At 45.9% G+C, this 25,331-nt stretch overlaps 1 protein-coding gene across 3 annotated transcripts in view; it reads left to right on the top strand.

Moving 5' to 3' along the window:
* Positions 1-25,331, top strand: part of LOC147008814 (laminin subunit alpha-2-like) — a 212,048-nt gene that overhangs the window by 38,091 nt on the left and 148,626 nt on the right. For all 3 annotated transcript variants that reach the window (XM_085863848.1, XM_085863849.1, XM_085863847.1), the window contains exons 3-5: positions 2,964-3,136; positions 5,355-5,484; positions 10,005-10,078. In XM_085863848.1, coding sequence (XP_085719974.1) covers positions 2,964-3,136; positions 5,355-5,484; positions 10,005-10,078 — 377 coding nt within the window. The remainder of the gene's footprint in view (positions 1-2,963; positions 3,137-5,354; positions 5,485-10,004; positions 10,079-25,331) is intronic.

Raw genomic sequence — 25,331 nt, 5'->3', positions numbered from 1 at the left:
TTTAAGGTCAATTCTTTACAGGTTACAGGTCATATTTTTGGCTAAGGGCATCACAGTGCTGCTGATGAAACCCCCTGTAGGTTAGGGCTGGAATTTTTAGCCTTTTAGGTCTGATTTCAACCCGATAATGAGCGCAGATTTTGATGCCGTCACACCTTCATTCAGCATCAGATATGATGCTTGTGGCCAAGTTTTATCAAACTATGCATTTTGTTCAAGCGATAATTACTGAAGTGTTTGCAGACTCAATGACTGGCTGACTGACTTACCTATGGACACTGCTTAATTGCATAAGTTCATTGTACTAAATTCCAGGTGAGCTAAAAATGATTTAAAAAAAGAAAACAAATGCCACATCACATGTACGTCTTCATACACCTTCTGCTCTCAAAGTCCATTCGTGTTGTGGAGGAAGGAAACACCAAACGGCCAACATAACAACCTCCACCACTCGACCTGCCTCCATAAACTGCCCTCAAATTTAGGTTGAGCCTTTCATTGCTACCTGAGCCACTTTATTTCACATCTTCCTTCTTACCCTTCCACACATTCCAGGTCAAGCCAGAAAAGAATAAAAGGAAGTGTTAATGAAAGTATTAATGTCTACCCCACAAAACCAGAACAATCAGTCGCACAACCACCCTCACTTCCATATACTTGTGAGGCCCCACACTCTCAATGATCATTGCTGGAGATTTGGTAAGCACCACTCTCACCAGAAAATTGCAATCTGTATTGAGTGGAGTGAGTGGTCAACAATGTGCACACCTGAAAGGTCTCCCTCCTTTGCCACCAATGCTCTGACAATTTGATGCATCAGAGTCTACACATAGCTTTCTAACTTTCTCTATTCTCAGATCCAATGTGTGGTCCTTTAACGGCATCCTTACATCTCTGCTCCCTGTCAAAGCTGGAGTTCCCCAAGGCAGTATTCTGGTCCCAGTCCTATTCCTGGTCTTCATCAATGGTTTCTCTGACTCTGGAAAATCCACTATTTGCTGATGAGTTCACCATTTGCCGTAACATCCCTCATCCTACAGATAGACAGGCTGCAGCCTCTTCCTTCTTTTCAGACCTTGACTAAATCACAAGCTGGTCAAACACTTGCAACATGTCTTTCAGTCATGAAAAATCTCACACTTTCACTATATCTCACCTTAAGGACCATCTGGCAACCCTCCACCCCCCACTCCTCCATATACTTTCTTAGCAATCCTTTTGAGGAAGTTCAGTCCTTCAAACTCCTGGGTCTCGCGATCAGCCATTATCTTTCTTAGGCAAACCACAGAGAACAGATGATCGCAAGTACCATAAAAGTTATATTCCATCTTGGATATCCATTAGTTAGCAAAGTGATCATCAGTCCCATAACAGAAGGTAGGTCGAGGTTCACCTTTACAAAAGATCCGGCCTGGTGGCCCATCCTTCCACATATTAAATATCTATGTGGCCCATTCTTGATCATATTAGGCAATTGACTATGTCACAGGTTTGCTGGGAAGGGTCTTGTATGCTATATGATGTACCTTCACCTACCTCATACTTGTCTTCATGCCCAGGTCATAAATGTGCTCAGGTCCCTTGAGGACAACACAAATCATAGAAACTTTAGCTAATGCTTCAGTACATTGTCATGAATGTGGAAAAAAAACTGCCCCTTGGTTTCTTTCTCACCATACACATGAATATTGGAGTCGAACTGCTTCATATGAAGTAAACACACATGTACTTTGGGCTTCTCATCCACATCACCACCAAAAGTTCCATAGGCTTCAACCATCTCTTCATAGAACCATGAGGGCTGTGTTTTCAAAGAGCACAATAGCTCTCTGGCAGCCAGCTGAGGATCTCAGTGGCTTTCCCACATCACACAATGATCCTCATCTCACTGACATCTTCATGACACTCGCCCACCGTTGCAACCCACTTATCGAAATGAGTCATCCCCTTTATCCAACTGAGCTTGCCTCTCTCGAACCGCAAGGTCATTCTCATGCTTACACCACAACTCCACTGTTCGGAGGGTTAAGCAGGTTCCTTAAGCGAGACTCTAACCAGCACTCCTCACCATACTATGGTCCGACCACACTCAGGCAAGGCAGGCCGAGCCAACATTCCTTCAAAAAAACTGCAATCCTGATGCAATCCCTGCTGGTGGCACTTGTCTGTCGTGAGGTTGTGGATGCTTAAAGAACATGTGCTTTCTTTAAAATAGGAGGCCATTGCGTGCTGCTACTCTGGATACATTTTTTGCAAAGACATTAAATGGATTATGTAAGGTAATTCCATAAAAGAAATGTAGATGTGATGTTAGATTTATTTAATAGGAAGAATGGTGTTGGTACAACAAAGACTGGTTCCTATGGGTTTGGATATGGCACAGGCATGATGGCTAAAATGGCCGAGCATCTAATTTTCCTTCTATACGTAGTCAGTGTCGTTCAGGATTAACTTTTCTCCATTGTTAATTCCATGAAGATAGTCAGTATTACATAAGTTGGCAGCCCCTGCTTGATAATGGGCAAAAGCAATATCTGAAAGGTATTTTCATGTTTAAGGATTTATTGGTGAGATCGAGGAACCATTATTCTAATCGCTGTGTTAAATCAGTATCTTTAAAAGGGTTAAACTAGCGTGTGCACTTTTCATCATCCTTTTCCTACTCTCTGTCCAACCTGCCACACGTAAGTAGAGCTTATGTAACTTCATCTTGCATCAAACAGATACCAGAGACGTCACGGGATAGATCTCATTTTTCAGGCCTTACACTTTCAAATCCGTTCTGCTTTTGGTTCTGTGCAAATAAATTCCACTCAATTCCTTCCGCCTTCATTTTTTGCCATGCTTCACTTATCAGTGCTCCCTCTCCTACAAGTGGTAACCTGCAGCAGATGTCTTCACTGAGCACTTCACAAAAAAATGAACATATTGTTCGATTCCTTTACCCCTGCATGTTTGTGAAGGAGTTCTCTGGAGTGTTACCACAGTGCATCCAAGGAAGACCAGAAGCTGTGAACACAGCAGCTGCCACCCGGCCACTGGGGATCTTTTGCAAGGTCGTGCGAAGCGGCTGACCGCCACGTCAACCTGCGGCCTGTTTGGAGTGGAGAAGTACTGCACGATGGGCGACCTCAACGTAAGACTTCACAAGCTCTGGGCAGACACATATCTGTCGCCGATTTCAATGATTTTTAAAGCATTCTCTCTTACGAACGTTTTGTATTTCGCAAACGCCACAAAGCTTACATTGACCGATGTATAAAGTTAAGTTAATTAATTTGGTCACTTTATAGATTTTTATTGGACTTGGCACTTTATAGACACTTTTTCTCTCTGATGGCCTCGTGTGAATATTTCATCATGAGTCAGAAGGTGTAGCACGTTCAGGAGACTGAAACATGTGGGTCCGTGGCTGCTCGGGAAAGTCATATATGTTGTAACATTAAGCTGTCAAACGATCGGTGACAACATCTCATGACAAACCCAGAATGAAACTTTTCAGTGATTGCCATTGATGAGGCAAACAAAAAGGCAAACCTGTGAGGCCGAGACATGACCAGGCAGAGTATAGCGGAATGCAGGGTATGCGGCCTGCATGCTTGTGGCTAAAGCGGAAAAAGTCTGTGGCGACACACCCAGCTTTACCCAATTGCCTTCCTTTCAAAACCCCTTCGATGGCAGCCAGGTGTTCACGGCAACCGGTAATCTCCGGTGCTTGAAATAAGTTGGGTCGGTGTGCTGCGTTACCTTGATCGTAACACTGTCCTTCCGGAGCGCTATAGACCCTGTAAGAACTTATGAATCTGTCGAAATCTTTTTAATTAATCATTGTTGGAGAGGTTGATCATTCATTTGGCCATTATGTCCACATTATTAAAGTATTCGCTGCAAACTAGAGACATTGGTGACTTCAAAGTTCATGATGTTTGTCACCTCGTTACATTCAGCACCATAACCTGAACCATAACATGCGGGCCTTTCAAAGATCTGATCTTGGCACTATCTAACGATTCAACATCTATTGTGTCTATGTCTGTGTCTTTCTGTCTTATTTTGGGGATTCAGGTACTGCTGTGTCTACGTTTGGCATGAAATTCTCACCGGTGGGTTAGTAATGCATCCGCTGAGCTTTACAAGGAACATGTTTTCACGAATCCTTACATGTACTATCTTTCAAAATCCAAGTTCATTCTTCAAAACTGAAGGATGTTTCCACATTTGGCATATCCACAATAATTATGACACCAGGGCTTGTAGCTGTGGTGTGTTGCTGATTATTTATTCTTGATAATACTTTGGAGTGTGTTTTGATTTCACAGCAGTGCTTTTGTTGTTCAAAGTGAATTATTGGAATGCATTAGTAATTTAACATTTTTCCTAATCATCGCTGGGTGACGTCCATGCCGCCAGCATAAGAAAGGTAGGCTTACACATGTCGGATCAGAATGTTACAATTTTATCAACATTGTGCCTTATGGAGAAAATCATCGTTAAAACCACTGTTGGGCTTTTGCCCCCTTGTGGATCACATGCTAACAACCCACATTTCTGATTCCCAATAACTTAACTAGCTTTAATTGGCAAAAGCCTTTTATTCTGCTTGGATTTGATGCAAAGGGAGAGGTAGAGGATTTATTTTTTCATTAAGTGAAACAAACTTAAGCTTATCAGTGTGCTCAACATTTTAATAAGTTTTTTTTTAAAACATCCTGTCAATGGAATTACCTTCGAGAGGCTTTTCTGTCTCAGGCTTCAAGCAAGCAGTGCACCACCATCTCTTGTCATCCCCAATTCTGACCAATGATTTTTTTTATCCCCATTAACCTTTCCTCACCGGACCAATTTGCTTGCTAGGTTCAGTGTTTCCTCCCCTCCTCCCTTTCCTCCTTTCCAATTTATTAGTTCCCTTGGTGTTTATCCCATTGTCAGTTATACCTTGCTCTTCCATGAGCTTCGCTCCTGAAAGTATAAATAAATAAATAAATAAATTTAAAACAATGTATATAACCTCCACTATTGCAAATGAGATGTGATCAAAAAGTTCAGTGTAGGCAGCGACGGATTTATTATCGGTTTCCTGATAATATACAAGTCCTGGCATCTCCAACGCCAGGGTATCTAATTGCTCATACCTCTTACCTCTGAGTTCCAAAGCTCCATGCCCAGTGGAGTCGAGTTCAACTAAAAAGGTGATGTGTAGTTGCATGTCACCTCCACAAACATATAAATGTCAGGGATCATGTAGCATCTTTGAAGCAAGAGTTGGCCTTTGTGAATGAATGTGGATATGATTGGCCAAACTGCCATTTTCCTGTCTTAACACTTTTTGATCATTTGTATTTTCCATATCCCAGGCAGTACAAAAATGCTTTGAATGTGACTCGCGCAACTCCACCGATTTGAGTCAGAAGAACCACCGAGTTCAAAACATCATCTTGGATTTTCATCAGAACTACAGGGATAATTGGTGGCAGTCACAAAATGGTGAGAAGCTGAGATTGAGGAACATCTCAACTTGGTTTAAGTTTTATTGAGGGAAGCATCCAAGGTTGCCATTTAATTAATGGTCAGACCTTATGGTCTGAAAGACCTTAAGGTCTAAAATGTGTTGTGATACATTCAGAGTAAATGTTCAATGTTTGAGGTACAAGACATAATCTTGAGGTCCAGGTGTGGGCTTGAGGTCCACGGGGTGTTATTTGATGTCCATGGATCGAATTTGAGATCCACCGGGTGAAGTTAAGATCCACGGGGTTGGGTTGAGGTCCATGGGTGGGATCGAGGTCCGCTGGGTGGGGTAGAGTCGAAGTTGAGGTCCACGGGGTGGAGTCGAAGTTGAAGTCCACGGGGTGGAGTGGAGGTCCACATCGTGGATTTTAGGTATATGATGTGGATTTGAGATTCACCGAGTGGGCTTGAGATCCACAGGGATGACTTGAGATCGATGGGGATGAGTTTGAGGTCCACAAGTTGTTCCCATGTGAAGGTATAAACTGTAAAACATTTTTTCCTCCATGTGATAATTAAATTTTAAACACATAGTGAAAGTTCAAATGGTTATGAGGAATTTTACCACTCAGACTCTACAGTGCCTTTAGAAAGTCTACACCCCCTTTCAAATTTTTCATCTTTTGTTGCCTTGCAGCTTGGAATTAAATTGCATTAAATCAGACTTTTTACACCTTTATTTACACATCTTAACCCACAACTTACTGGTGAAAAACAAATTTTACAAATTTCATAAAATTAATTTAAAATGCAAAACTAGAATATCATGGTTGGATCAGTGTCCACCCCCTGCATTAGCAACTAGTGGAAGCACCTTTGACAGCAGTTACAGCTATGAGTCTGTTTGGATAGGTCTCAAGATCAGTCCAGTTGTGTGGGGAGTGTTGATGGACAGTAATCTTCAAGTCATGTCACAGATTTTCGATTGGATTAGGTCAGGGCTCTGACTGGGCCTCTCAAGGAGATTCATCTTTTTGCTCCTTAGCCACTCCATTGTAACTTTGGCTGTGTGCTTTGGATCATTATCATGCTGAAAGGTGAGTGCAATGAATGCGAGGGAAAGACCTTCAGAGTGTAGGCTTTATTTCACTTGATTGAAGCCGCTTCTACGGGCACATCAGGGGATACATGTGCAGCAAGGAGTACATGTGTAGCAATGTATACATGTGCAGTAGATCACCGCAAAATAAATCAGCAATTAGCACGGAGTCCGGTATACTCTCAATTCTTACCATTCAACGAGCACCAAGTGAACCACCGCCGTAAATGACAATGCCCCAGGGGCAATCCCACCGACCGCGCGGAATCTCGGTTTTATCTGTCCCGTGCGTGAGCCGCGCGACATGTGATCACGCGTCACATCTTTCAATTAATCACAGTGAGCTTCCTTTCCTCAGAAAGAAAGAAAGCAGAATTTCAGCTTTCTTGCAGAGGGCAGCAGGTTTTTTTCTCGGATTTTTCTGTATTTTGCTCCATCCATTTTCCCTTCTATCCTGACAGTCCCTGCTGACGAGAAACATCCCCATAACATGATGCTACCACCACAATGCTTCACACTAGGGATGGTGTTCTTTGGGGGATGTGCTGTGTTGAGTTTGCACCAAACGTAATGTTTTGCATTTAGGCCAAAAAGTTCCATCTTAGTTTTGTCAAACCACAAAACTTTTTGCCACACAGCTTCAGAATCTCCGGAGTGGTTTTTTTGCATTCTTCAAAAGGGACTCAGACGGTGAGCTTTTTTGAATAATGGCTTCTTTCTTTCCACCCTACCATACAAGCTGGATTTGTGAAGTAATTGGGATATTGTTGTCACATGTACACAGTGACCATTCTTTCCCAAAAAGGCAAGTAGCTTTTCAAAGTTGCCATTAGCCTCTTAGTGACCTGTCTTTTTTTTTTTTTTTTTTTTTTTTTTTTTTTTTATACCTTGGTCGAGGCTCGTATGAGAGCTAACACACAACTCACAGCAAGGAGGCATGAGACAAGAGGGGCGGGAGTGGAAGGGACAAAACATTGGGGAACAGACACAGGTGAACTGTGGAAGGGAGAGGGATGGGGATGGGACGGGGAACATGGCGAGGGGAAGATGGACATTAAAGGGACTTTCAGGAAGGAAAGCAGGAGAATTGAAGGAACTGGGCTTGGGTGGATTATCGGGCGTAGAAAAGATCGAGGATTTGGATGGGGGAAGATAAGAGGTGGTGGTGAACAGCTGTTTTGAAAGCCTGAAGGGAAGAATGGGAAAGAATAGAGTGAGGAAGTTTATTCCAAAGGCGGGAAAAAAGAGGAATGAAAGAGTGAAGATGAGCAGTGATTCGTGATTTTGGTAGTTTTACCAGAAGGGGGTTGTTGGCGGACCTTGAGCGCCCTGTGGAAATGTGGTTGGGACAAATCGCAGAGAGAGCAGGGGGGGCAAGGCTGGAGAGGAGTCGGTAGAAGACAGAAAGACCACCGACCAACCTGCGGTGATTGAGTGAGAGGCCCAAAGACTCAGCTTCATTGCGGTCTGATCAGTCTCCTCCTCACTTGGTCCTCCAGTTTGGAGGGACGACCTGATCGAGACGGTCTTGGTGGTACCATACGCCTTCCGCTTTTTAATGATTGTCTTGACTGTGCTCTAAGGGATATTCCAAGCCTTTGAAATATTTTTCCCATCCCGTCATCGGTGCCTTTCCACAACTTTATGCTGGAGGTCTTTTAAAAGCTCCTTGGTTCTCATGGTCGAGTCTTTGCTGTGAAATGCACTACCCAGCAGAGGAAACCTACAGGAACAGCTGATTTTATTCTGAGATGATCAGAATCACTACAATTTAACACAGGTGGAGGCCAATTAACTTGGTGTGAGATTTTGAAGATGATTGGTTACACCTGAGCTAATTTACAATTGCTATTGCAAGGGGGGTGGAAACTTATCCAACCAAGATATTCTTTTGTTTGTGGGGTAGATGGAGGAATTTCATCATAAAGGAATGATTGTATAGTGTCGCATGGTCCGTGGATGGGCAGGAGACATCTCAATGTAAATTAAGTCAGGAAAACTGTCAGCTTAAGATTGTTGCGTATTACCACACGGGCTGGTGCTGTGTTAACTAGTTGGGTTTAAGGCTAGTTTCTCCCAGTATGTGATTCCCCCCTGTGACCTTTTCCTATGTTTCTGCATTAACAAAGCCTGTGATAAAAAGGAACCACGTTCTTCCAACAACAATCACAACAGAGGCTAACGTAACTGGCAGACTAAAACCCCACTTTCCTGGCTTCAAATACCGGTAGTCCATGCCCCCGAGCCTTAGGATTAGTCGGTGTGACGTCAGAAGGGGCTGGAGAGTCAAGAGGGCAGTTGGTGTGAGGAATACGGTTGAGACATAGGACCTCTCTGCCTTCTTGACATGGTCAAGAAGGCAGCGCGATTCTCATTGTTCATGCTGATGTGAATTTGCACACATGCTTGAGCAAGAAAATAGCCACTGACTGTTCGGCTGGGTCGCGAAGTTTGGACACTTTGAGGAGAAGTAATCAGAAGAAGAGCGTGTCTCTTGGCCTTATCTCAGAGCCTCAGCAATAATCCCATTGTATGTTCAAGGAGAAAAGCGGCGCCCTTTGCGATGAGCGGGCCTGGTGTTGAGAGAGAAGCAGCGTCAGCAATCTTGAATGTGATGAGAGACTTACGGCGGTTCCTGCCATTGGAGGCCATCCACGCGAATTACCTCGCACGTGCTTCTCGTGCAGAGAGCGACTTGGCGCCATTTTGGGGTGTGGTTTCCCACGCGGTTTGATCCCCAGGCTCCTAAAAGAGCATTTCTGGACACACAGCTAAGTGCCAGAATAAAGGGAGGATTTTCTTTTATTTTAATCTTTCCCCTTGTCTGTTTTTGTAACCGAGTGGAGATGTCTCAAATTAGGTTTCAGTTTACCTCATGTTTCATTCCCTAGTGATTTGATTTTCATTTTTGCCTGTTGATTTATTTCCATTATTACTTGTTGATTTATGTTCATTAAATCCTCATTTGTTAAATCTACTGTGTTTGTCTACTCATTGTGGGTTCGAGGACAAACCCGGATGTGTGCTTCAGTCTGGTACACGCCCTTGCCACCCTACATCCCACACGCACCATAATCTCCAAGGATCTTGGCTGTTCGCATCCAAGTAGAACTTCTCGGCTATTTGTTCAGGACAGGGTGAACCGGCTGGACACGACAATATTCTAGTTTTGTATTTTGAATCAATTTTCTGAAATTTGTAGAATTTGTTTTTCACTTGGAAGTTGTGGGTTACAAAGTGTAAATGAAGGTGGAAAAAAAAATCTGATTTATTGCAATTTAGTTCCAGGCTATAAGGCAACAAAAGGTGAAAAATTTGAAGTGAGGGTGTACACTTTCTGTAGGCACTGTATATTCCTCAATGAAAGATACTTGTTTGAATGCTCATTTGTACATTATTACAATTTCCACTTTGTTTTGTGATTGAACAATCTGCATCATTCATTATTCCCATCCAGGTGTGGAGAGAGTTACCCTGCAGTTGGACCTTGAAGCAGAGTTCCTCTTCACACACTTAATTCTCACCTTCAAGGTCAGTTTAAACAAATATCACTCTTCTTCTCTTTTGTGTTTGTTTCTTGGAGTAGTTGCGACGCATGTTAAGAGCATCAATAAGAAATTTACATATAATTTACCAAAAATGAGTGATCGGGAATTTTGTAATTGTCCCACAGGGAACTTTTCACCAGTGAGAAATATATTATGGAAGGCATTGAAGTTTTTTTTCCCCCAGATCCTCAGCATTGAGAAATATGGTGGAACACATTGAAACAAAACTATTATACATTTTTACCTGCCTTGAACATACATGCTTCCCACCATTTCATGGCAACCGTTTTCCATCTGGATTTATGGTGGGCTGGGGGCTTATATTTTGGGTGATGTTGGTCTGTTCGAGTGTTTAGGCATCCGTTCGGAACGTCAAATCGAAAATAACAATGCATTTATTTATTCAATATTCGTCACATGCATGTATTCAATAATATCTGGGGATGAGGGACGTCAAATGATTTTGAGATCAGGTCCAAAAGTCATGGGACACACGAATTTATTTCCGAAATTTTGGAACTAAAAAAAAAAAAACTTATGGGAGAGAATGAATAGTATTGGATTGTATATAGGTATAAATAGGATAGTACTGTATTTAGGATTGTATATATATATATATATATATATATATATATATATATATATATATATATATATATATATATATAATTATATATATAAATATATATATATATATATATATATATATATATAATTATATATATAAATATATATATATATATATATATATGGAGGAAAGAGCGAAATGGAGACGGTTGATCCACTGTAGCGACCCCTAACGGGAGCTAGCCGAAAAAAGATGATATATGTATATATATATATATATATATATATATATATATATATATATATATATATATATATATATATATATATATATATATATATCGGGCCGGGAGCGAGAAGACCACAAGGGGGGAAGCAAGCTCGGGTTCGCACCAGACTCTCCGGAATAGCAGGCCGTCGGACACGAATAACTTCATGATGCGGTGGGTCGCCAATCGACCATGAATGCTAACAACTCGACCATGTGACGAAGGGTCCTCTGTCTAATGAATATTGTTTTTCCAAAAGGTCACGTGATCTAATTACCAGGGGACACGCCCTCAATACGCCTTGTTCAAATTGGATCAGATGCAGCTGAGCTTTACTGCCAAGAACGTAACGGCTCTAAAAACAGATCGTTCTGGAATAACGTCCTGGTGAAGCTAGAATACGAACCATGCTGGATAAATGAAGGAAAATACAGAAACAAGCTGGGAACATTTCCACACAAGCATTTATTTAGAATCAAGTGAGGAAAGGTATGTAGCAAGGTAAACTGGGTTTATTCCTATGTACAGCAGAGGATAGCAAGGAATTTGTGGGGTGAAACAAAAGGCAAGCAATTTACAAAAACAGACACAAAGCACACTTATCCCGTAATCACTTCTACAATCTTAACTAATGCTATGACAGGTGCCAACACACACACACACACACACACACACACACACACACACACACACACACACACACACACACACACACACACACACACACACACACACACCTGAGGAATATTAGATATCCAGGAAGCAAAGAAAGCAGATGAGGACAAACGGCCTCGCAATACCTGGCACGGTCGGCTGACCAACTATACAGTGGGGAGAACAAGTATTTGATACACTGCCGATTTTGCAGGTTTTCCCACTTACAAAGCACGTAGAGGTCTGTAATTTTTATCATAGGTACACTTCAACTGTGAAAGACGGAACGAAAACAAAAATCCTGAAAATCACATTGTATGATTTTATTAAATAAATAATTTGCATTTTATTGCATGAAATAAGTATTTGATCACCTCCCAACCAGTAAGAATTCCGGCTCTCACAGACCTGTTAGTTTTGTCTTGAAGAAGCCCTTCCATTCTCCACTCATGACCTGTATTAACTGCACCTTTTTGAACTCGTTATCTGCATAAAAGACAGCTGTCCACACTCAATCAATCAGACTCCAACCTCTCCACAATGGGCAAGACCAGAGAGCTGTCTAAGGACATCAGGGACAAAATTGTAGACTTGCAGAAGGCTGGGATGGGCTACAGGACAAGAGGCAAGCAGCTTGGTGAGAAGGCAACAACTGTTGGCGCAATTATAAGAAAATGGAAGAAGTTCAAGAGCACAGTCAATCTCCCTTGGTCTGGGGCTCTATGCAAGATCTCACCTCGTGGAGCCTCAATGATCATCAGAAAGGTGAGGGATCAGCGAAGAACTACACGGCAGGACCTGGTCAATGACCTGAAGAGAGCTGGGACCACAGTATCAAAGAAAACTATAAGTAACACACACACTACGCCATCATGGAATAAAATCCTGCAGCGCACGCAAGGTCCCTCTGTTCAAGCCAGCGCATGTCCAGGCACGTCTGAAGTTTGCCAATGACCATCTGGATGATCCAGAGGAGGAATGGGAGAAGGTCATGTGGTCTGATGAAACCAAAATAGAGCTTTTTGGTTTAAACTCCACTCGCCGTGTTTGGAGGAAGAAGAAGGAAGAGTACAACCCCAAGAACACCATCCCAACCATGAAGCATGGAGGTGGAAACATTCTTTGGGGAGGCTTTTCTGCAAAGGGGACAGGACTACTGCACCGTATTGAGGGGAGGATGGATGGGGCCATGTATCGCGAAATCTTGGCCAACAACCTCCTTCCCTCAACAAGAGCATTGAAGATGGGGCGTAGCTGGGTCTTCCAGCATGACAACGACTCGAAACACATAGCCAGGGCAACTAAGGAGTGGCTCCGTAAGAAGCATCTCAAGGTCCTGGAGTGGCCGAGCCAGTCTCCAGACCTGAACCCAAAAGAAAATCTTTGGAGGGAGCTGAAAGTCTGTGTTGCCCAGCAACAGCCCCGAAACCTGAAGGATCTGGAGAAGATCTGTATGGAGGAGTGGGCCAAAATCCCTGCTGCAGTCTGTGCAAACCTGGTTAAGAACTACAGGAAACGTCTGATCTCTGTAATTGCAAACAAAGGTTTCTGCACCAAATATTAAGTTCTGCTTTTCTGATGGATCAAATACTTATTTCATGCAATAAAATGCAAATTAACTATTTAAAAATCATACAATGTGATTTTCAGGATTTTTGTTTTAGATTCCATCTTTCACAGTTGAAGTGTACCTATGATAAAAATTACAGACCTCTACGTGCTTTGTAAGTGGGAAAACCTGCAAAATCGGCAGTGTATCAAATACTTGTTCTCCCCACTGTATATGTGTATATATGTATGTATATATATATATATATATATATATATATATATATATATATATATATATATATATATATATATATATATATATATATATATATATATATATATATTGTCGCGGATTCGCGCCCGCCGGCGTGCTGACGGCCACGTAACTCGAATCGCGGCACGTCGCCCACCGGACGGACAATCCAGTCGTGACCCTCTCGGACTAACGCCGGGAACCAGTCACGGGTGGACCTTTCGGTCTCACCGCGATCGAGCCAATCGGCCCCCGCGTGGGATAGGGTTGCTCGCCAAATTCGACCTACCTAAGTACCCACACGGAGGGTAGACCGGGCGATCGCACCTCGCCGCAGGTCGACTTCGGACACGGGCCACTTAAGCGACCCGTTCCGTACTATCGGGATAACCGAGCGGTGTTATTCGTCGGCCTCGACGGTTCGATTAATTATCGGGCATCTTAGCCCGTGACCAACCCTTTACGTGAAGCAAGATGGGGATTCAATGAAAGAAATGACGAAGCGAAGCGGGAAAACAGTTCAATAATAAGCACATTTATTTCGCGATGAACGGAAAGCACACAAATACAATTCCACCAAAAGCACATGGAAAAGAAGAAGACAAAAAGCAAATGCAACAATGCTGATCTATCCGACTACCGGGCACTCGGCAACACTTATACAATTTTACTTCACAGACGGCGCCGACAACACATATTCCCAAAGCAAAAGAAAAGAGAACCACCCTCCAGGATGAGGGGGTAGGCGGGCCTGGGGCCGAGACCGTGTCGGGCCTACCCGTCTGATGATGAGACGCGGAGCAGCGGTGGTGCCTCAACTCCGCGGGCCTCGCGGACAGTGTCTGGTAGGGGGTGGGAAGGGGGCCCCCTTTTGTCGCACTATCTCAGCGCGGGGGGGAAACAGGAGGGGGTTGCTGATGCTCGGGGAAAGGAGGATTTCACAAAATCGCGGGTACCGCGACGAGCGTCTCCACCACGACCTCGGTCGCGCCGCCGGCCTTTCTCTCCGCAGTTCCCCGAATCCGACGCGAGCACCCCTTCGTCCGCCTTCGCCGCCGCCGCCTCTCCACAGCTCCGTCCTCTTCACTCCGACTCCGCGAACTCCCAACTGCACTGCTAACTGCGAACTGCGAACTGCTAACTGCGAACTGCTCTCTTCTCCACTTCCAACTCAACTCTTCCTCCTGCGAACTGAACCCTTCTGACGAACGCAGTCGTTTTTATAAGCCCCGTGGCTTCGCTTCTTCATCTTTGACCCTCTGCCTCCGACCTTTCACCTCTCTTCCCATTGGCCCGAGGAAAAGTGGGCGTGAATGCTTTTTGATCCATGAATTTGCATATAGCGACCGCCCTCCAACGCCCTGGAGGCGGGGCCAAATCGCCCCTCGCTCACCGATTGGACGGAACAAAAGTGGGCGTGAGTCGTTTTTGATCCGTTTTTCTCGTAAAGTCCGCGATGCTTTTGAACACGCTGCTCGTTGCGCGCTCCACACGAGTCCAGAATCGGTGCCCACGAGTGGCGCGAGATGACGGTGATGCGATGGTGGCGAGTTGTGACGGTAAAGGTCGTGGCGGTTGTGGTGAAGCGGCGTTGTGGTTGGTGGTTGTTGTTGTGATGGCTGTTGAGACGTGGTTGGTGGTGGTAATAATGGCGGTTGGTCCAAAATAAAGATAGTAAAAGAAAAACGGCTATCCTGAAGAGTCGCAGCCCTCATGAATGACATTTATTCCCTCTAGACAACGGGTTTGGGCCTAACTACACATATACTTACCGAGATATCTCACCGAAGGGACCTGAATGGTGGTTTGCGAATTTGGTCAACCACAACACTACCCCCTCCCCTTTTTACAGACTCGTCCCGAGTCGTCAAATTTTCGTGTGCCATCATGTGTAGTTTTCCCCTAGTACATTTTACCTACGGATCCCTGAGTGCGACATTCATGGTATTCGTGTCCCCAAAATAAATAACCTAAGGGCTGAGTAACTACCTAAACAAACTCACTCACACGGACGACTTAAATAAAATTGCCGGCGCTAAGACAAACATGCCGGGGGCGCACTCATATTTACAGTACATCTTAACCATAACTTACAAATTTTACACTAAACCATGGCCCAGGATCAATGAGCTCTGCAAAAAGAAAGCAGTTAACAGGGAGCCAGGCTGCTCGCATGCAGTCTCTGGCTCAAAACAATGCAGGTGACAGGGAACGTGGCTGGCTGCTCACACGCAGTCCAAGGCCTTCCTTTTTGAACTGAACGCAGTGAACCACAACGGTGCATGGGCTGCACAAACACAGTCTCCGTGCCAGCTCAAGTGGCACACGCAATGAACACAACGAATGGATGGATGAATGGTTTGAACTGAACGCAGTGAACCACAACGGTGCATGGGCTGCACAAATGCAGTCTCCGTGCCAGCTCAAGTGGCACACGCAATGAACACAACGAATGGATGGATGAACACAAACACGGTGCACGGGCCGCCACTGCAGGCCCGTGTTGTAGCTGCCAACAGGGCAGTTCTTGCAGCTTGCAAACTGTTGCCTTGATCCTGGCGCACATGGAAATGAACAGGGGGGGCAAAGCAAAAATTGAACGGGGCTGGTGAACAGGGGCAGTGGGCATGGCATGGCAAAGGTAGCAGGCAAACACAGCCCGCAGAAGAAGGCCGTTGCAGGCAAACACAGCCGGCAGACGAACTGGCCGGCACAGGCCTTGCAGAAAAACAGCCAGCCGGCAGATGAAGTGGGCCGGCACAGGCCTTGCAGCACAGCAGCTGCAGACGATCCAGCCGGCAGAGGCCTTGCAGCACAGCAGCTGCAGATGAAGTTGGCCAGCCTTTGCCATTCCGTGGAGGTTGGTGGAGGGAGTGCGGTGGTGCTGGCCACTTGGAAGGCGGGCTCGGACCTACCTACCTGTCTCCCTCCCACCTATCGCCTTTGCCTGTCACTGTACATACCCACTCCCTTAATTTGTCAAACCCAATTTAGCCCCAACTTATTTTTTTGTTGTTTTTATTTCTACTTCCCCACTATAAATCGTCCCCTAACCCCCTTTATCGTCTTTGTTCGGCTAACCTAACCTGTCACCTAGCCTACTCCCAACCCCTACGTTCCCTTCCCGGAGGGGAATAAGGGAGAGCTAACGTCCTGTGTCGAGGCCCAACGAAGCCTCAGAATGGCCTCCCCAGAGTTTGGCGATCTATAACCAAAGTGGGTCCAGCGGCCCACAACGAGAGCGAGGGGATGGATGGTGCGGAGGGGTACACTTCCTAATCTACCCTAACCATTTAACTGTTAAACTACCCCGGGGCTTTCAACAAGCGCCTCGCGCTTAAACTATTGGTTCTAACAACCCAGATTCCCGTCGCCTGTGTTGGTGTCCTCACAATTTCGGGCCTCGCCCCGCAATTTTATCTCCGTGCCCTCACACGGTCTCCTGGCTGGGACACGTGGCTCCCTTTGGCAGGCACGACCCTCTGCCGATTCTCCCGCTATGGCACCCCCGGGCACTACACTGCCTCCGAGCCTACCAGCTCCCTAACACCGGGGAGTGCCCCCCATGGCACCTCCCCTGAAACGCACACGTGGCAGGCTGGCTTCCCGGGCCCCTTTCCGAGGGTCACCCTTGCCCACAACACTGCCCACGCGGCTAATGGCGCCCCGGGCCCCCGCACCAAGCAGGCGCACCCGTGCCCACTACGCTATCCCGGCCCCCCATGGGCCCTTGGCCTACCACGGCCGACTAGCCTGGTGCCCGGGGTACCCACTCAGCGATACTCACTTTTCGCAGCCACGCTCCCAGCCCGTCAACAGGGCTCCTGCACCCCTCCAAACGGGTTTCGAGCCTACATTCACACCAACAACAAAACGACCTCCATTTTTCAATTTGACTAACCCAGCTAACTCACTTTACTCTGACCCCGGGGTCCCTTGGGTGGGAGTCACTCCTCCCCCCAATCACTCATCGCACCATGCATTCCCCATTCGCTCCACACACACAGACCCGCTGGCCTCACTCACTCACCAAGCACATGCTTCCACTTCACTCACCAACTCTTCAACACACTCACCGCTGAACTCTGCCATCCTTCTAACTACATCCCCTAACTAACTCGTGCTCCCACGTCGTCCCTTAAACTACAGCACGTTCCTTTTAACACTACGTAGCTAAGCTACGTCCCCACTACACATTCACAAGTCTGTCACTGTCTCCAAATCTCTCAAAAATTATTTACCCAACCTAAATCTGGCTACAATCCCTCGAACTAATCCATTCCACGGACTCCATGAGGACTTACCCCTGCCCCATGAAGTCGGTCTAACTAAGCTAACCCTTCCCCCTAACTAGTTTCCATCCTGTGCCCCAGGTAAGGGGGTCTTCCACCCCTTGCCCAGGAATCCTGTGCACCCGAAAGTGAGGCTTGCTGTTTCTTTTTTTTTTTTTCTCATTGTGCAGCACCAGCGCGGGAACTCGCGCACTTTGCACCTGCCCGTGACGTCATGCAGCTGCACGTGCACCTCGTCCCTCCTTGGACGGTACCATCCGGCAGGGATACCCCTCCTGCCGGATTCCAACCCCACGTGCAGCCATGGCGTCACCGTGCGCATAAAAAAAAAACACAAGCCCCACGTCTCGAGGGGTTCCCCACGCGAACACATGTGCTTTGCCCGTTGGAGCTTAACACACACGATCGCGTGGAGAACCCGTCTGGTCCAAATCCGTAGTCCTGCCTAAACTTTGTCCGTCCGCGGGATCGGCAAATCCACCGCGTGCGTTTCCGGACCGGGACTTCATTGCGCAAGCGAGCACGTGGCGGCCTCGTGCGTTGCACAGCACGGACCGCGTGCTCACTGCTGGGTGAACCCGGCACGGTCCCCGAAACAACTACAGCCGCTACTCGGCTTTCTTTCCTCACATGTCGCCGTCGTCGCCATTCGACCCACGCACACCTGCGTGTCACGACGCTCACACTCCACACCATTACATTCACACCGGGAGACGCGGCTGCGTGCTCCCGCATGCCAACCGACATCTCCCTCACATACCGCTCTCTCACACACACGGTCTCCCTTGCACTCGTCCATTCACTCACGCATGCTACCTCTTTCGCACACGTGGCTCCACGCACTCGCGGCCTTCCACTCACTCGTGCCATTTTCCTCACACAAACCATACCACTTACACACGCGGGGACACTCACCCGCGGTGCCTCATCCACACTCCGTGCCTCACTCACACACGCGGGGGCACTCACCCGCGGTTCCTCACTCATACTGGCCGTTTCATCCACACACACGGCCTCACTCACACACGGTGCCTCACCCACACACGCGGGGGAACTCACCCGCGGTGCCTCATCCACACGCCGTCCCTCACTCACACACGCGGGGCACTCAACTGCGGTGCCTCACTCATACACCGTGCCTCATCCACACACAGCGTGCTGGGAAGCACGTACTCTGGCACCATCGCCACCACACCACTCACACACGGGGTCGCTTCCACACACGGGGACGCACTCACACCTTGCACCACACACGCAGGGACAACCACACTGGGGATTCGTGTCCCCACAAGGGTCTCCGGGGCCTCTATACCCCCCAAGCTCTCCGTGCACCTGTCCACAGCACTCCTCCCCTCGACCTCGCAAAGCTCGACCGAACTCACATGGTCGTGACTCGCCTCAAGGGGGCATACTCCCTCCCCTCGTTCCTGGAGGAGGCCATCCAGGTGCTCGCACTGGGTCCCTACCCAGTCCACCAGCTCACCCTCATTATCCTCTACTACCTCCGGGTGTGTGTGTGCGTCTCTAAACCCGTCATTATCATGCAGTCTCTCCTCTATTTTTTCTGTCTCCCGTGTCTCTATACATTTTCTCTCCTGGTTCCTTTTTTCTGTCTCTTCCTGGTTCCTTTTTCCTTCCCATCTGAGTCGTTCTTTCTCTCTGAGCCCCATTAGCTGTTCGTTCTCCCTCCGGAGCTCCTCAATCTCCGTTGACTCCAATCTTGCTCTCCGTTTTAGTTGTTCAATTTCACACTCATACAGTTGTTGTTTTCTCTCCCACTGTTCCTCCTGCTCTTTGTTTTCCAATCTCATAGTTTCTTTCAATTGGCTCATTTCCTTCCTGTGTTTCATTCGCTGTTTTCTCACTACTCTTCCTCGTTTCCTCTCCTGTCCTTCCTTCTCCAGTTTCATGGTTTGCTTCATTTGGTTAATCTCCTTTTTGTGTTTCATTCGCTGTTCTTTGTCTATCTCCTCGTACTCCAGCCTTTCTTTCAATTGGTCAACCTCAGATTCATGTTCTTTTTGTTTTCTATTCCATTGTTCCTCTCGTTCTTCCCTCTCCAATCTCGTTGTGTCCTTCAATCTCCTGATTTCTCCTTCCTGCTTCATTCCTTGCTCCTTTACTTTCTCCTCGTATTCAAACCTATTTTTTTCCTTTTGTCGTTCAGTTTCAAATTCATACTCTTTCAGTTTTCTATTCCACTGTCTTTCTTGTTCCTCCTTCTGCAATCTCGTCATTTCTTTCAACTGACTGATTTCTTTCTCCTGTCTCATTCGTTCTTCCTTCATTACTCTTTCTTGTTCCTCATTCTTTAGTCTGGCCTTCGCTTCCAGCTGTTCGATCTGTACAGTGTGGTTTCTTAAAGTTTCATTTTCCGTTCTCTTCCTTTCCTCTTTTAACACTCTCAGTTCGTTTTGTAGTTCCCTCTCTTTGTTTTGGTGTTTCTGTAACTCAGAAACTTTCTTTTCCAATTCCTTTCTCATCTCCGCACACTCAGACTTTGCTTTGGCTTCTAACTGTTCTTCCGGCTTGCGCTTGTGGTTTTCTACCCGTCTTCCCAGTTCCTCTGTCTCCGTTTTTCCCTCCAGTCCCAGCTTATCAACTCTCTTCGTCATGTCTTGAAGTCTTTTCTCACACTCCACCGTTTCGACCTTCAATCCCTCCTCTGTCTCCTCCTGGCTTTCTTTTAATTTTTTTAATACCTTCTTTACCTCGTGTCTTGTCTTACACGTCTCCCGAATTATTTTCTCGCCCGCCCCGACCGCGGGCCTGACAGCCGTTGCACTCCCCCCCAGCTCGTTCGTCCCAGCACGTGGCAGCGCCATTTTCTCGCCCGTGGTCCGCGTTTCGCTCCTCGCCATTGCCATAATGCCTGCCTGCAGGCCTATGCCCATGCTCTGCATCTCACCCCGCATTTCTTTCATTTGGTTTTTCGCTTCGAGTGCGTTTCCATCCATTTTTTTATTTTCCATTTGTTGCGTATTTCTCTTCATTTCGTTGTTCCTTTCTTTCATATCGTCAATTATGCTCTGCGCGAGTTCCATAACCTGCCGCATTGTCACCTGCCCTGGCCACTCCCACTGACTACATTTAGTGGTGGAGTTATAATAAAAAAACCGACCAGATGAACGGCATCGATGCCTTTCCCAACCTTCTGGTACGGGTTTCTCTTGCACAGTGATCTCGTCCTGAGCCATGGATTCTACATTACTATTACACATACCTAATCCACCCGGCACCCGCTGGCCTTGAGACGCCATCTTGCTTCTCTTAAAGGGTTAATTTAGCTCGCTCGTAATTTGGAGGGAATCGGGGGTCGCTACTCTCACCCCTGGACCGATACCCGTGAATTTAATTGGAGACAGGAGAGCCCGTTTTCCTGGATTCGCGGATTCGCGCCCGCCGGCGTGCTGACGGCCACGTAACTCGAATCGCAGCACGTCGCCCACCGGACGGACAATCCAGTCGTGAACCTCTCGGACTAACGCCGGGAACCAGTCACGGGTGGACCTTTCGGTCTCACCGCGATCGAGCCAATCGCCCCCCGCGTGGGATAGGGTTGCTCGCCAAATTCGACCTACCTAAGTACCCACACGGAGGGTAGACCGGGCGATCGCACCTCGCCGCAGGTCGACTTCGGACATGGGCCACTTAAGCGACCCGTTCCGTACTATCGGGATAACCGAGCGGTGTTATTCGTCGGCCTCGACGGTTCGATTAATTATCGGGCGTCTTAGCCCGCGACCAACCCTTTACGTGAAGCAAGATGGGGATTCAATGAAAGAAATGACGAAGCGAAGCGGGAAAACAGTTCAATAATAAGCACAATTATTTCGCGATGAACGGAAAGCACACATATACAATTCCACCAAAAGCACATGGAAAAGAAGAAGACAAAAAGCAAATGCAACAATGCAGATCTATCCGACTACCGGGCACTCGGCAACACTTATACAATTTTACTTCACAGATGGCGCCGACAACACATATTCCCAAAGCAAAAGAAAAGAGAACCACCCTCCAGGATGAGGGGGTAGGCGGGCCTGGGGCCGAGACCGTGTCGGGCCTACCCGTCTGATGATGAGACGCGGAGCGGCGGTGGTGCCTCAACTCCGCGGGCCTCGTGGACAGTGTCTGGTAGGGGGTGGGAAGGGGGCCCCCTTTTGTCGCACTATCTCAGTGCGGGGGGAAACAGGAGGGGGTTGCTGATGCTCGGGGAAAGGAGGATTTCACAAAATCGCGGGTCCCGCGACGAGCATCTCCACCACGACCTCGGTCGCGCCGCCGGCCTTTCTCTCCGCAGTTCCCCTAATCCGACGCGAGCACCCCCTCGTCCGCCTTCGCCGCCGCCCCCTCTCCACAGCTCCGCCCTCTTCACTCCGACTCCGCGAACTCCCAACTGCACTGCTAACTGCGAACTGCGAACTGCTAACTGCGAACTGCTCTCTTCTCCACTTCCAACTCAACTCTTCCTCCTGCGAACTGAACCCTTCTGACGAACGCAGTCGTTTTTATAAGCCCCGTGGCTTCGCTCCTTCATCTTTGACCCTCTGCCTCCGACCTTTCACCTCTCTTCCCATTGGCCCGAGGAAAAGTGGGCGTGAATGCTTTTTGATCCATGAATTTGCATATAGCAACCGCCCTCCAACGCCCTGGAGGCGGGGCCAAATCGCCCCTCGCTCACCGATTGGACGGAACAAAAGTGGGCGTGAGTCTTTTTGATCCGTTTTTCTCGGAAAGTCCGCGATGCTTTTGAACACGCTGCTCGGTGCGCGCTCCACACGAGTCCAGCATCGGTGCCCACGAGTGGCGCGAGATGACGGTGATGCGATGGTGGCGAGTTGTGACAGTAAAGGTCGTGGCGGTTGTGGTGAAGCGGCGTTGTGGTTGGTGGTTGTTGTTGTGATGGCTGTTGAGACGTGGTTGGTGGTGGTAATAATGGCGGTTGGTCCAAAATAAAGATAGTAAAAGAAAAACGGCTATCCTGAAGAGTCGCAGCCCTCATGAATGACATTTATTCCCTCTAGACAACGGGTTTGGGCCTAACTACACATATACTTACCGAGATATCTCACCTAAGGGACCTGAATGGTGGTTTGCGAATTTGGCAACCACAACAATATATATATATATATATATATATATATATATATATATATATATATATATATATATATATATATATATATATATATATATATATATATATATATATATATATATATATATATATATATATATATATATATATATGTATATATATATATATATATATATATATATATATATATATATATATATATATATATATATATATATATATATATATATATATATATATATATATATATATATATATATATATATATATATATATATATATATATATATATATATATATATATATATATATATATATATATATATATATATATATATATATATATATATATATATATATATATATATATATATATATATATATATATGTGCAACCAAAGCACAAAATTCTCGGGTGACATCATCGTATGTGCTCCAGGTGTCCCATGCCGTCCTATTGCCGCTGCCTCCAAAACAATACACCGTGTCACACCCAGTGAAGGCGTGGAACATCGGCAAGGAGACATACCGATCAGGACCCAGTGCTCTGGCTCTGATGAGCGGCAAGGAACAGGTTGCATCAAATGCAACCCACAGTTCGGAGACGTTGATGTTCTGAGTTGATATTACAGCCAGAACTACAACATCTGTGTCAACTGTATGTGTTGACAATTTGTTGTGCTCTTGCCACACAGCATCTTCTCGGTGGAGTGGAATGCGAGTGTCGGCCTCTTCATGGGTGCATGGAGCCAGACCCAAGACATCTTGGCAACTTGTGCAAATCACATCATTATGGTATGCGGTGATGACCTGTTTGTTGGTGTTGATGCCTGCTGCATTCGTTGCTCGGAAGAACAACTCAGTCTTGTTGTCATTGATGTGAAGAAATGCCTGCCGGTTTCCACGAATTGCACTCGATGGATCGATATATCTCCTAACCCCCTTACTTCTCTTGCTGCGAGTGTCAGCCTTCAAGCTTTCAGGCATGTTCACATCCCATGTGATGTCTAATCTAGTTACATGCTGAAGCTGTGATGTGATTTATGGCACGAAAACATCAGTGGCATAATCCTGGAACGTCTTTGCAGTCCCAGGTTGCAGCATGTTGTTGATGGCAGTGTCATCAAGGATGGTGACCTGAACTGTGGGACTGGAGACAGTCTCTTTTGCAGGAGTATGGTCTTGCAAGGAGTGCAACAAGTCTGACTTCGTTCCGGTTCTCAGCACACCCATCTGTGACACTGCTGGTGGACAGGCCTGATTTTCATGCTGGAAGAGCTCGTCCAGATCACCATTGCGTATCTGGGAGGCAATGTCCAGTCTAGAGAAGAGTGAGCAGTTATTCTACAGGGATGACAGCTGTAGCTGTTTGCTTGACTTCTCTCTGACTGGAGGCTGGCTGAAGAGATGGAGGTTTTCTGCATCACATGATCTACAATGGGAATTGCTTGACTGAAAAGTCTCTCCTTTCCATATGTCTTATACAAGTTGAGTCCAAGTTTCTCAATCTGGCACACCGTGTCTGCCACAGCTGTATCTGCATTGTTCCTACTGTCCAGTACAAGATGATCACTGCTGTTCTCACTGAATGGGATTCCCATCTCTTCTGTGGCTCCACTCGGTGATTTCACATCTCATGCAAATGCCATCTGTGCATGCTTCTTTTGTTCATGATGACGCCGATCTGTGTCCTGCCTCTTCTTGGTTGAACCCTCGAATTCTCCAATCAAACAAGCCATCTCATGACCAGATACCATCCAGCGACGCAGAGCTGCTGGCTTCTCTGTTAGGCCTACAGCCCCACCATCACCTTTCATCACATATGTGCGATATTACATCGTTCACACTGTTACACTTTTTTAAAAAGGCAGTGATTTTCCACATATATATATATATATATATATATATATATATATATATATATATATATATATATATATATATATATATATATATACATATATATCTTCTTCTTCTTATTTCAGCTGCTCCCGTTAGGGGTCGCCACAGCAGATCATCAGTATGATCCGCATCGTGATTTGGCACATGTTTTACGCCGGATGCCCTTCCTGACGCAACCCTGGTCGCTTCTTATGACACAGGGATATGGTACACCTATTTTAACCGGGGTATACACCGGCCCAGTACACTGGTACTCATTTCGCCGACCTCGGAAGGATGACAGGCTGAGTCAACCCCCTGGTGTATTAATTCAGTGGCCCAACGGGGCTTGAACTCAGTACCTTTTGGATCCCAAGCCGCTGCCCTTACCACTGCGCCAACACCAGGATATATATATATATATATATATATATATATATATATATATATATATATATATATATATATATATATATATATATATATATGTATGTATGTATGTATATATATATATATATATATATATATATATATATATATATATATATATATATATATATATATATATGTATATATATATATATATGTATATATATATATATATATATATATATGTATGTATATATATATATGTATATATATATATATATATATATATATATATATATA

The sequence above is a fragment of the Eptatretus burgeri genome, chromosome 18, assembly GCF_056783735.1.
Source record: "Eptatretus burgeri isolate ZD-2024b chromosome 18, Ebu_testis_v1, whole genome shotgun sequence".
NCBI classification, from domain to species: Eukaryota; Metazoa; Chordata; class Myxini; order Myxiniformes; family Myxinidae; genus Eptatretus; species Eptatretus burgeri.
This window is presented reverse-complemented; position numbering and strand designations above follow the sequence as displayed.